Here is a 14,390-nt window from a genome sequence, read left to right as displayed (position 1 = left end):
TCTAAAAACGGGTGTTTCAGCATTCTCACCTCCTGTGTTAGCCTTGTCGAAAAGTACAATGCTCCGTTGTTGTGCGGCTTGTCACATTTTGACAAGTTTGCTGGTATGCGTGCCCAAGAAATCGCTGGATATGATGTAGCATTTTGAAATTTCCTTTGTAATATTACGGTACGATGCGTGTCTCGGTTCCCCCACTGCCAGAGAATACAGCGAGTCTAGGAGGATTTCTCTTGGCTACGTTAAATGACAGGGATCCTTCCAATCATTCAGCCTAATTACCGAAGTTCGAAAACAGTCGCCATCTTTTGTAATTATCTCAATAACGACTTTTTCGCCCTTTTTCCTTTTTAAGAGTTTTTTTTAACACGTGAAGGAAGTGGTATGTGCTGTAATCAGCGCACAGCAGGTAATGATAATTATAGTGATTTTACTATTTTGATTTTATTGTTGGTTGCTTGCACATCAGTAATGTATGAGGACGTCTTTTTAAGTATCCGCATGGGAATTTTGATCGTACTTCCACTCTTCGCTCTTGGCATAGCGTCCAGTGAAGCTGGCAAGCAGAAGCGTGCGGCTAGCTTATTCTCTGAGTAGCAGCAGCAGCAGCAGCTGTGAATTGATCAGCTAGGGGTCAGATCTCAGGTTAGGTCGGGGTTAGCGGGTAGCCACGGGTCACCCGCACAATCAATCAGCTACAAGCAAAGCGTATACTGAAGGAGTTGCTGTTACGGTGAATGTCTTTCGTGTGTACTGCTCCTGTATATTAATCCCAACCGTATGTCCAGTAGGACTGTTGGTACCGAACGGCAGGTTTTGCTTCAAGACGCCATACATATTCAGTGGTGAGATATGTCGCGTAGTGGTTAACGCGGAAAATTATTTAAGATATTTACTGTTGTGGACTCCTGACTATGGTCGCGGTTGTTATTGACGGAAAACTGCCGGACGGAGTTACATAACTTGTCTGCTTAACGCTTCCGCCACGTTTTCATTGTCGAAATTATTTGGGAATGGCGAAGAGTTTCTGCAAGATACGCTTCTGCAGTAAAATGAATAATCGTGACTCAAGTCATGGCTTGTGCTTGAGCATATTGCTATTCACGGCTTTGTTGAAGTTGTAAAACAACTTAAGTATTATTTCGCAGTAATGTGTGTTCAGCATCCTTGTACTATGCATAGGAGCACGTATTTCCAATATATGCGTAGTAGGACTAGGATATTAAATATCAGTGACCTTGTCGTCTTGAAATTTTGAACTGTAAAGTGTTAGAAGACAGATTCACATTTCTTACCGAAGTAAATAGTGAATCGCGTGGAAACTTTTGACCAGTTTGAAGAATTATTAACGTGCATGTTAATGGGACCGCCTCTGTGGTCTAATGGTAAGAGTTCCTGGCTACAGATCCAGAGGTCCCGGGTTCGATTCCCGGCGCTACCAGATTTTCTGAGAAGTAGTGGATCTGGAACGGGGTCCACACAGCCTCGTGAGGATAATTGAGGAGCTATTTCGAGGAAATTGCGGCTCAGGTCTAGAAAACCGAAATCAACGGTCGTGGTGATCCGTTGCGCTGACCACGCGACACCCTTTATACTCAAAAGTTGGCACTAACTTCGCCGACAAGCGGCGGTCTCTCGGTCGGTATAGTTCGCTTGCGGACTAGAACCACGGAGTTTGTTTGGTTTTGTTTATTACGGAGATCAGTGAAAGACCTTGATGATACGTTCTGAGGTGTCGACGTCCTCGTCTTTTCGTTTTGTTTTTTACGTAACCCCTAAAGATAGCGCAAAGTCGCTAAGTAACTTACGAAACATAAATGATCAATATGTGATTTATGCATTATGTGGCCATTAAGGCATGCTACTGATCTCCGTCTTCTCATGTACCACATTTGGCTCGTTAAGCAGCAGGAATGAACGAAACAGATGTGCAGAGTTGTGGTTCATAATTTACAGCAGCATCCGAAGTTACGTTAAGGCAGTTACGTTATTATACGAATAAAATGAGTGTGTAGCGACGGGCTGGACGGTCGGGGTTCAAAACCTGGCAGGAGCAAGGTTTTCTCTTTTCCACAACGTCAGACCGGCTCTGGGGCTTACCCGGCCTCCTGTCAAGTGGGTACCAGAAGGATTCCCCAAGGGGTAAAGCGGCCGGGGCGTGAAGCTGATCAGTTACCTTCATCTAGTGCCTAGGTCAAGAATGGTGGAGATAAACCTCCACTTCCGCGTACACCCTCATGGCGTAGTGCGTAATTAATTAAGCATAGGGACAATTGTGCCCCCTTTCACCCTTTTTTTTACGAATAACAGGAGCCGGTATAGCGACTAGGTGACCGGCTAGACCGAGGAATTAGGTTTCAGTTCTCAGTAAGGGGAACTGATGTCTCCCCAGACCAGCTCTGGGACCCAACAGCGTCGTATGCAATTGATACCGGGGGCTGTTTCCCCCGGGGTAAAGCGACAAGTGTGTGAAGCCGACCACTCACCCTCATCTACCGACGAAACCAAGAATGGTCAAACTGTACTTCCACTCCCCCATACGTCTTCATGGCCTGGCTTATTTAAGATAAGGGATAACTACCTTTTGCGAATAAAGGGGGCAAGGAATCTTATGCGAAGTGTCACTTCTAGACGGTGAATAGGCATATCGTTACAACATAAAACAAACTCCTTGGCCTGTAGTTCGCAAGCGAACTATACCGACCTAGCGACCGCCGCTTGTCGGCGAAGTTGATGTCAACTTCTGCGGATAGAGGGTGTAGCGTGGTCAGCGCAACGGATCCCCACCGCCGTTAATCTCAGTTCTCTAAACCGGAGCCACTATTTCCTTGAAATAGCTCTTCAATTATACTCACGAGGCTGTGTACCCCGTTCCAGACCCACTGCTTCTCAGAAAATCTGGTAGCGCCGGGAATCGAACCCGGGACCTCTTGATCTGTAGCCAGGAACTCTGACCACTAGTCCACAGGGGCGGTCTGTTTCAACATAAACATATCCGATACTGATTATCGCTGTTATTGACGAAGAGAAAGAAGGAGTTGATGTATTAACTATAATTGCCTTAAGTATCAGTACCGCCAAAGTGACGACGAATGTTAAGAATATGAAGCTCTGTGGCCGTCATGTCAATAGCGACTAAAATGCGTGCGTGCCCACATTTCGGTTGATTCTTTGGCAGTCATATCACCCAAACTCAGAAGGCTATAAAAATTGTTTCCAATAGAATTGCATCATATGTTATGCGGTAACTGCCTTCTAAAAGAAGTTATTGAAGGAAAGATAGAGGGGCGGATAGAAGTGACCAGAAGACGAGGAAGAAGACGTAAGAAGATGCTGGATGGCCTTGGGGACAGAAGAGGATATTTTCGTTTGAAGGAGAAAGCTCTAGATCGCATCAAGTGGAGGAACTGTTTTGGAAGAGATTGGACCTGTCGTTTGACAGATTACAGATGAATGAATGAATGAGAATTACATTAAGTAGTGTCGTAGACAAAGTAAATTACCACGATTAGGCTTTTAGAAAATGTGGGTTAGTTTGACAGACCGCCTCTGCTGTCTGGTGGTCAAAGTTCCTGCCTACAGATCCAGAGGTCCCGGTTTCGATTCCCGGCGTTATCAGGATTTCTGAGAAGTAGTGGTTCTGGAGCGGGGTCCACTCAGCCTCATGACATAATTGAGGAGCTATTTCAAGGAAATAGCGGCTCCAGTCTAGAAAACCAAGATTAACGGTGGGGATCCATTGCGCTGACCACGTGACACCCTCTATCAGGTAAAATTGGCACTAACTTCGCCGTCAAGCGGCGGTCGCTCGGTCGGTATACTTCGCTTGCGGACTACAGGCCACGGAATTTCGTTTAGTTAGAGTGATGTCAGAAGCTTCCAGATTTGGATTTTAGTCACGTTTGTTAAAAGGTTTCACGAAAGTTATCCATACTTTCACCTTTTTATGCGGCATGTTTAGACTCTCGTATCGAGGCTGGATTTATGACGAAGCAAGTTACCTCAGGCGGTAACGCATTTAACTCATATTCGAGAGGTTACCGATCCGATTCTCATCCGGGACACCTGCTATCCGGACAGATTTCGTAGTTTTCTGGAGTCCCTTGAGGCAGATGCCGAGATAGCGCCTAAGAGTTAGGCTACCACTGATTCCTTCTAAATCTCTCCAATTCGTTGTCATCCTACCATTTGACGCCATATTATAATCTGAGCTACCGAAGCCCCATTAAATAAACACGTAAATGGGGTTTTCTTTCATGACCAGAAATTGGGAAAACAAATGTTGATAAATGTGGAAAGTGTAGTTCATATATTTCTTTTGTTAAGTTAGATACAGTTTTCAGTTTCAGGAAACGTTATGATACATCTTTTGAAAGTAAATATGTTTTGCGTTCTTAGGAGCTAGGGGCCCAAATATCGCCCACAAGAAATTTCTCAGCCTTCTGTGTGCTTCTCATATGCAATCTGTTCTCGTCTCTCCGTGCCGCACGGTTAATCTTGTTTTCGTGATTTTACTATCTTAAGTGCCCTGGGTGAGCAATATAAATTATTAAGTTCATTGTGATTCCCTTAATTCCTCAGCCAATCTTATGCAGTACGAAATTGCGTCCTTAACAAGGGCTTCCGGAATATACTTACAAACCTACAGGCGGTACAACAGAATCACTTCGACCACGGGTTAGCGTAGTTGGTTGAGGTATGATGCTACAAGCCGAAGGTCACGGGTTCGAGTCCCGAGGAGGTGGATTTTTTTTCAGTTGACCTAAACCTTCCAGCTGGTGTGTGGCCCTGGGGTCGTTTCAGCCTCTAACAGAAATCAGTACGAGGAATCTTCCTGGGGGGTAAAGGGTGGCCGGCGCGTAAGGTTGACAACCTTACAGCCATATGTGTTCCGATCGTCTGGAGAAAATGTGGGAGCCTCGACGTCTCACAACCCTATGGGCCTGCACGGCCTTTTACATTTACCACAGTCCAGTAGTCCAACACGAGCGTCATACATTTTATAGGAAATAATTGTTTCTTACATTTTTAATATATTTACTTGCTACCAGCCTCCTTTTAATTTACGTATGGCTGCTGGCCGGTCGTATTTTTGGACCCATCTTATTATCTGTCATTTGAGAATGTATACTGTTCTCAAGGCAATGTGTCAGGACAACTCAGGTTGTGTGCAGTCATATGCCCCAACAGACTTACCGGGAACAACTGTACAAGGGTCACTTCCTGTTATAGGCCTACATACATCCCAACACGCGACAATTTTTCGTAGCAGTTCGTAATCCTCCTATACATTGAAGTGTGGATTTGAAACTGGCAAATAAAGCTGTGTATTAGGTCTGTGACTATACAAGACTGGCTGAGTTGTGGTCTGGGGAGAAGCAAATTGCTGCTGGCTGACCCCAAGGTTGAAGGGATCAGTTTCCCTCTCGATCTCTTAGTTCACTGGAATAACCCAGTCTTGACCTCGTGTTGAAACTCAGTTCCTGACCTACATTGACCTTAAGCCTGGCAGAAAGCCGTTGCCACGAGATTGCATCATTAGAGCCATGGAGTGGTTACCCCATGTAATACGCCACCTGCAGTAATTTCTGCCAGAGGTTGTTAGTATGTCAGGGAACAGAAGTGCTCGCGTTTTACTTAATCTATATAGCAGGACAGTTTGCAGAGGGACTGTGTATCACTGTAGGAAGGCATGTCGCTTTATTTACAACAGTAAATCTTCCTGTTTCAGACAACACTGCCATTTTAACAGTGAACTGTAACAGAATCAGACATAACACATCTGTTCTACTGGTTTCTGCCTATCATTTGACTTGTTAAGACCAGAAGTGTGAGGAACCATGTTTGTATATGGATTGTGCTGATACAGAAGAACGCCGTTCTCAAGTGCTCCTGTTTCAGGGAATACAATTATAGGGGGAGTTTTTGTGCCAGAGAGGGAATTTAAAAAAAATCACATTTTCATGTATACTTTTTTCAAGCATGTACAGGGATAAGTCAAAAAGTATTCTCAGCGTGTTTAATAGATTTAACACAGCAGCACTACATTACTCACAAGTGAATAATTTTTTAATATAGTCCCTCTGCTTTTCAATGCAGTTGGTCCAGCATTGTATAAATTTATGTATGCCATGAGAAAAAATGTTTTCAGCAGGGCGGGGAGCTGTGTATGCATCCTTCCTCCATCTCATAGTCATTGTCAAAATGGAGCCTCTTAAAATATCTTTGAAGGGTGAAAAGAGATTGAAATTCAGTGGAGCAAGGTCATTGTTGTACCAGCAGTTGGAATCTGTCAGCAACATAAACAGTAGAATGGGGTGTAATGGTAAAGGCCAAGTATATCGTTACAGCATTATGGTTATCCCATGCTTATGGCTGCGTGCATATTCAGTAGTGAGGCCAGTAACTGAACATTTTGTGGATTCTTTCTTTCTTACCCTCATGCATTTCTAAAGCAATTTCTTTATTAAATGTGCCAATGCTGCTCTTCCCCCTCCATCATTCAGCCATGACACAACATTGCTATATGTCTGTTATGTATTACTTTAGGTAACATAAGTGAGTATTTTTTGGTTATTACATTTTCAGCTTAGTCACCACTCTCTTAGAATAAATGTCTTTCTAGACTTTCGCTGAAAATGTTCTCTGTATGTGCTTAACAGAAATTAATCCCAGAATTTAATGTGAATAGTTCTCATCAAATGATACACTTTGTTCTCACGATAAATTGTTTTTTTTTGCATTGAGGCAGCTTGCTGGGTGTATGCATATTTAGCTGTATGTTTGGAGTTTAATTTTTATCCATTCCCGTAGTAGTCTGGGTGGATGTTAAGAACCTGTTCTTGTCTAACACAATTATACATAAATCTTCACAATTTTCTTTACCTTGTATTGTCTTGTTCTTAAATTTTTTATGTTAAGGAGATTTCTTTGAACAGATTTTGATGAAACTTAAGGTACAGCACATACCTGTATGGGTATCTTGATGTAACTCAGACGTGCATAACAGGGAGGTGCATTTGTGGAATATATTGTGATGTGCCTCCTAAAAGCTAGAATATCTGAGTCACAGTAGGCGTCCATTTTTAGGCAGCAGCTTGGTATCCACGGTTTGTGTCGTCGGTGTGACAATGAAATAGGTTCACACGACAATGCATACATAACAGATGTTACCGTGCAAGTGAAAAACCAGAACTAGTTTCCACAGTAATGAATACATTTAGCTACCGGTGCATAGAACACGTGAAGCGGGACCCTAGAACAAGGTGTCTTTTAGGCTGTCCAACTGTCTGTTATAACAGACCAAGAGAGGTCAGAGGAGAATTAGAACAGACCAGAGCAGAGTTGAGAACAGACGAGAGGCAAACGGAGCAGAGCTGAGAGCAGAAGAAACCAGCTCAGCTAAGAACCAGGAGATGACAGACTAGTTGGGTTGTGTCATCTGGAAGACATTATTTCAGAGTGATTGTAATTGCAATTGTAAACGACTCATCCAATAAACAGATTTGCCTAATCCAGAACCCATTAATTTCTTGTCATTTTACCAGGATATGTGACAATATAGACCTGTAGAATGTAAACAGGAAGGAAAAAATTTATATTGAACTTCTCGGTGTCATGGTTAAGTTATCAGATAATGAGCATATAATTTTAATGCCTGGGTAGGAAATCACCCAGACACAGGCTGCATTGGTTAAGGAGGAGAATCTGTTTGTAAAAAACAGGGGACTATCCTTGATAAAATGTTGCCTAATTAGTGGACTAAAGGATGAAATTAGTTCTAGGCTTCTGCACTTACTTGACAACAGAGAACATGTCCAGTATCTGTCATAATCTGTTGAAGGTTTGAAGAGTACTGTCATCTGGAATGTACTGTCATGTGGTGTGGTAGAAGTCCACTGGTGTTTTGGAAGAACATACTGTCTCCATCTCCAGGGCTGAAGAGTAAGTCATGCCAGTAGTCAGCAACAAGCAAGCAGCAATGAAAGCCTTGCAAGTCCTTACTCTTTGGTCTTGAAGATGGAGACAGCATGTTCCCCTGAAGGTGAACTTTTAGTGGACTACATGATGTTATATCCCAGAAGATTGATAAGTTTTATGTGTAAAGTCTTTAGGCTGGTATTTTGTCAGTTCTGGTAGCAGGCGGAATCTCTGTGGCCAAACATTTGACTCTTCCTCCTGAGTGGATCAATTTGTGGGATCCTCATATAGAATGGGTGCAGATATATAGATTACCAAAGTTAATCCTGTAATATATTATAAACCCGCCAGGAATAGAAATAGATGTGTTTTGCAGAAAGAGATGGAAAGGCCAATTATTGGATTAGAGGTGACTGAACGGGCTTTGTAAGCCTTAATATCTGGCTAATTAAAGGGGAAGAAGTATTTTTTATTATTAAACGCAAGCAGAAGTATGTCATCTGTAANTGCCTGGGTAGGAAATCACCCAGACACAGGCTGCATTGGTTAAGGAGGAGAATCTGTTTGTAAAAAACAGGGGACTATCCTTGATAAAATGTTGCCTAATTAGTGGACTTATTGATCCAGTTTGTTTTAGGTTGTACTCAATAAGGTGAAGAACTGATTTGGTGAAATTTGGTAATATTTTCATGTTAGTTGTTTTGTTTCAGGTGTACCTCCTGGCACCAAGCCTTCACCTGGAAGCCATATATTGCCATCAGTTGCCTCTCAGAATAAACACCATCGCTCAGGAGCGCCCTCATTACCAGGAGGCCATACAGTACCAGGCCCAGGTCCTGGAGTTGGTGTGGGAGTTCCACCCACTCAGCCCCCTTCTAGTAGTGGAGGAAGGTCATTTGCGGCAGCCCTCCGCAACCTTGCAAAGCAGGCTGTGCCTCCTGCAGAGCGTGACAGTGAAGGGGAACCTTCTGCAGCATCTCATCAGGTCTCTCCGAAACGGGGGCCACCACCTCTAGTCCATGGAGCATCACCCACTACCAATGCAGGCCAGGAAACTCGTAAAGTTAGTTAATATATTTATCTCATTCCATTTCATTTTTGTTATTTCCTTCAATCATTGGTATGTTGTGCTAACAGAGTTTGGTGGTAGAGATGTAAAGAATATTTCTGGTTCATGTCCAGAAAGTAGTGACAGAACAGAGTGTTGTTATTTTTTGAGGGAAAATGCTGAACAAAATTGAGTTTGTTTTAGTAAGTGTTACTTCTCATATTAATGCTTACTGGTCATGCCTTGCCATGAAATGTCTTGCCTGCTTGATCACTGGGGTCATAGGTTCGAATCTCACTTAAGGCGTGGATGTAAGTGTGCGTTTATTCTGTGTTTGTGTGTAGGTAGCAGCCTTGTGATGGGCTGATCCCTTGTTCAGGGAGTAGACTGGGCTGTCTAAAATTAAGAAAATGAAGTGAAACAGGTGTTTCACTGATGCTCTATGCTCTTAAGTGGGAACAGCAAAAATAGATAGATAGATCATGCCTTTCGGTATTGTAACGGTGCATATGTGCGGTCCATCTGATTATGCAGTTAATTTTTCAGTACTGTATACCTTCACCCCAAAGTTTACGGTTGGCTGACAGCCCTGTAATACTGGGGGATTTAAAATCCCACGTTTGTAGATGATAAACATTAAAAGCATGTTATTATGGGGCTTGATATTGTTATCAGCCTTTTGAAGAAAAGTTAGCTGCTTTTTTTGTTTTTGTTAAGATAAGGGAATATACTGTAAACTTTATGGCCTTCCTACTGGTTGTTTATTTTCATTATTTAGTTACATTCGTCTCAATTTTTAAGCTTGTAGTCTAGTTGTTTAAGAACTACATTGTCAATTCATGTTCAGTTTGAAGCTCATCACAATGAAACAAGAATGGAAAGTTGTATTGTAATTTGGAGTGCCCATGCATATCAAAGGCTGTAATTTTATATACATTGTTGATCTTGATGTTAATTTATTACTGATGCAAATCTTGTAGTGTCTCAGGGAAAATTTATTTAAAATTTTTCCATCATTTTCCATACATGTGACTTCCCTTCCGTTCATACTGTTTCTTTGAATTGAATGACTTGGGATGGAAAGTGTTGGTGAAAAGTTTGACTTAAATATCGTGATGAAAGAGTTCTCACCAGACAAACTTAGAAAAAAATGGGTCTCAAGACAGAAGAAAACATAAGCATTAAGTGCATACTGAGGAGACGTGAAGATACACCAAGAAAATCACTGAAACTTCTGGCTTGAGACTGGAGAGTCAAAATATAGTGCAAGTACGGCAACACAGTTGCTGAAGCCATGCAGTGAAAGTTGGTGTCTGGTGTGCTGTAAGTGCAAGAAGGATTGTTGTACGTGTGCTTTTTAATGAAACAATTAATTGCAAAAGATATTTACATGTACAGTGAAAGGGTTTTCAACACCTCCTGTGATCTGTGAACAAAGGTAAGAACTTTCCTTCAGTCCAGATGCTATCAGCATGCTGAGTCAGCAGCAATATTCTCATTCAATCTGCAGCCAGCGACCCTCCTGTCCCTGCAAAGCACAGGGCTGTGAATGCGTCAGTTTACTAAAAAACGTCATGTACANGATTGTTAGTTGATTGTTAATATCCATATATTAAGACAAACAGTAACTTCAGAGTTGCACCATTATCTGTTGATCCTTTTGCAAGAAGAGGAGCATGGAAACAAATTTATAGTTTCTCACAGTAAAATAATCTATCATGTCGTGCTGCCTTTGTTAGTTTTTAAGAAATCACATATATTGTGTAGTCACCATGGTATTTATGTTTTAGATAAACATTATTGTAACATAATTTTCAGCAGTCTGTTGTGATATTGTTTTTCACATATCATCTAGGAATATTCAGGTATCTTTATGTATTTGTTAGGACCGTGGAGGTTCTGCACATGAACAACCTGTGACATCACGTGGTGCATCATCACGACCAACGGATGAGGGCCCACTCTATACAGGAACCAGTGGGCGTAGTAGTGGAGGAGGATCAGTACCTGCTTCTGGTTCAGAAATCACTCGGAGTGGATTCCAGCCTTATCGGCCGGAAGATTCTGCCCATAGACTTGGTGCTCAACATCCCCCAGCTGCAGCCCCACCACCTCCACCTCCATTTGGCTTAGATCCAGCAGTGGCATATAATCCATATCATCATAGCCTGTATCCAACAGCCCACTTGCAGCATGCATATAGCAGGCAAGTGACAGTTCTTCAGTATAACTTCAGTGCTTTCTTTGTTGTGCACGAATTTATGTCGTGACTGTCATGGACAATATTGTTTGTAACACTGACTCCAATCCTGTATCCCACCCACACCTGGCAGAATTATGTGAAATAATTAAATAACTGAGTCATTGTGCCTTCCAGCAAATTAGAATTGTGTGGTTGAAATTTGATTAGTAATATCAGCTCACAGAAGGAATTGTTTTCCATCAGTTGTGAGAAGTGTCTAACCAGAACTTGCTTTATAATTTGTATGTAGCTTTGGACCTGCTCACTTGAAGATGGTTGGTATCAGACTAGTAATTCTGGTGTTATGTCTTCTTGTATGGAAAATTTCCATAATTTTACAGTTACAGGATTTAATGGATAAAATGTCTTTTATTGTGTGCTTGTACTCGGAGATTCTCAGTTTTTAGGTTTGCAGGTGTTCATTGCTAAGTTGTCACATTTCTTAATAACTAACTACACGGAAAAAAGTTCTTGTTTGTCTATATGTATATATTCAGTATTGATTCATTTAGTGATGCTATCAGTAGCTCATACTATCTAGTGTAAAATAGTAGAATTATTTATGAAAAGTAAATTGGAAAGGATATAGAAGGAAGCAATTTTGGCCTGATTAGAGTTATTTTCCTGGAATTTGCTAGGATGGAGGGGGGGGGCTATACAAGAAGCTGCATGATTGTCAGTGTCCTGGCCAATATTCAAACCAGACACCCTCCTAACTATAGTCAGAGACATTGATGCCTGACCCAGTATGCTCATTCAGAGTCCTGCTTGAATATTACTGACATCATGTGGAAAAGTCCCAAATTTGCTTAGTGAATACATGGAGACCAGTGATGTCCATAATAGAACATCTTCAGAAATGTTAAGAAGAAATAAAGCATCAGGATGATATCCTAAGTAATAAAGTGTTGTGAAATTTAAATGATTCAGAATTGATTATAATTTGATGAATATTGGACTGAATAAATCGATTTTACCATAAATTTGCAGAATTTCTCTGTATATTTTCCTGTATGCTAAAGTAAGGTTATTCCAAGTGAAGAGATGCATACTGAAGCTTAGACCAAATAAAGGCAATGTATATAGCTTTTAGACTGTCAGAAGAAGAAAAATTGTACATAATGAAACAAATAAGTTCTATCAGTTTTAATGTTTGAGAATACATGTAGACACCGTGATGATCAGAATGCACTTTACTAACAGCATCCAGACATGTTACACAATCACTTCATGTGACTAAAATGTCACCAGCATAGTTACTGAAATGGATACCATTGGTTCCATCAGCAAAAGAAACCATATTGGTGTAGTAATTTATAATTTAAAATCTTCAGCAGACTTATGACATGAAAAGTGTTTAGGACATTGGCAAACAGAAAATTGGGAAAGTGAATTATGACACAAAAATTTGTGATAAAGCTATTGATCAATAAAGGTCCCTGAGAGCATGTGAAAATGCACAGAAGACTTCCCTAAAATACACAGTGAGTCCAGGATCTGTTAGGACTGATTTTTTTAAATTTTGCCTTGCAATGCCATCTGTTGGCGAGTTGTGGCATTAAGATTCTTGAAGTTTCAGCTGTGGCTGTCTATAATTTCAAAGCGCAAGCATCGCTGCATCATGTGTTCTGTCCTTGAGTGTAACGGTACTGTTCTGACGCTCATCGGAAAATGGTGGTTGAACAGAGAGCCAACATCAAATTTTGTTTGAAGTTAGGCAAAACAGCCAGAGAAGCGTACAAAATGGTGAAAAGTGTGTATGGTAGTGATTGTTTGAGTCGTTCGAACATTTTTCGATGATATGATGTATTTCGTGACAGCAGGGAGGACATTGAAGACGCTCCACGTGCATAAAAGCCGAGAACAAGTCGCACTGAAGAAAATGTGAAAAAAGTGACCGAAATCCTTGCATCAGACAGATGTGTTTCTGCAAGACTCATTGAGGAGCTTTTGGGAATACCAAAAAGTACTGTGCATCAAATTTTGACCGAGGATTTGGGCAAACGGAAGTCTGTGTGCTGTTTGTACCACACGTGCTGTCAGGCGATGAAAAACATGCCAGAGTGGAACACTGCAAAAACATGTTACCGTCGGCCCAAAGTGATACAAAATGTACAAAATCAATTGTTACCGCTGACGAGGCATTTTGTTTTAACTATGAGCCTCTCTAAAAGCGGCAGAGTGCAGTGTGGTTGAGTCCAAAGAAGCCGAAACCAAAGAAAGTGCTCATGCAAAAGAGTCGAGTAAAGACTCTGCTAACCGTTTTCTTCGATTCCAAAGGAATCATTCACAAGGAATTTCTGCCAGAAGGTCAAGCAGTGAATTCTGATTATTATCTCAGTCCTCAATCGTTTGTGAGAGAGAATTCTTTGAATTCAACCTGAATATTGAGAGCAAGGTTCCTGGTCGCTCCTCCATGACAATGCCCCACCCCACAAATTGAAGAACGTGCGCTTTTTTTTGGCCAGAAAATGGATCACAGTCCTTGATCATCCTCCATATTTGCCAGATTTGGCTCCAGCAGATTTATGGTTGTTCCCAAAAGTTAAGTTGGCGATGAAAGGAGACTGATGACACCATCCAGGACATCCAAAGGAAATGTACCGCATTTTTAAATGCAATACCATAAAAGGAGTACAGCGACTGTTTTCAAAATTTTTTTCAATCGATTCCAGCTATGTGTTGATTCAGAAGGAGACTATTTTGAATAAAAGAGTGAAATTTTAAAAATAATTCATGTCTTGTACTTTTAATGAACACAGCCCTAACAGAACTTGGACACACTGTAGGATCAAAATAGCATCAACTTGACAGTGACTGTGAACAGGAGGGGATGGGTAATAAGGAAAGGTTATGAAATTTGTAACTGTAGATGCATGTACCTTTGGCATAGTCATGTTGACAGCTGTCCAATTTAACATAATGGAAAACATTATGTATAATGAATTCATATAATTTTGAAAAATTATGAAGAATTGAGTTAGCCCTGTAGTTCTTGACAAAGGCATGGATGCCTTTTTAAATATAATAACAATAATAATAATAATAATAATGATAATTCTGTTCTATATATATACGAGGGTCGATCAATAAGTACCTGTGTTAGGAATAAAGACACAAGTTTTTCACTTTTTTTTTTTTTATTTTTCAACGTAATCTCCTTTCAGGTCGATACACTTTTCC

The 14,390-nt window shown here is 41.1% G+C and overlaps 1 protein-coding gene across 2 annotated transcripts in view; it reads left to right on the top strand.

Moving 5' to 3' along the window:
- LOC111866020 (genetic suppressor element 1) overlaps positions 1-14,390 on the top strand; it is a 47,029-nt gene that overhangs the window by 9,558 nt on the left and 23,081 nt on the right. For both annotated transcript variants that reach the window (XM_033752075.1, XM_023854503.2), the window contains exons 2-3: positions 8,628-8,980; positions 10,852-11,171. In XM_033752075.1, coding sequence (XP_033607966.1) covers positions 8,628-8,980; positions 10,852-11,171 — 673 coding nt within the window. The remainder of the gene's footprint in view (positions 1-8,627; positions 8,981-10,851; positions 11,172-14,390) is intronic.

The sequence above is a fragment of the Cryptotermes secundus genome, unplaced genomic scaffold, assembly GCF_002891405.2.
Source record: "Cryptotermes secundus unplaced genomic scaffold, Csec_1.0 scaffold135, whole genome shotgun sequence".
In the NCBI taxonomy this organism is placed as follows: Eukaryota; Metazoa; Arthropoda; class Insecta; order Blattodea; family Kalotermitidae; genus Cryptotermes; species Cryptotermes secundus.
This window is presented reverse-complemented; position numbering and strand designations above follow the sequence as displayed.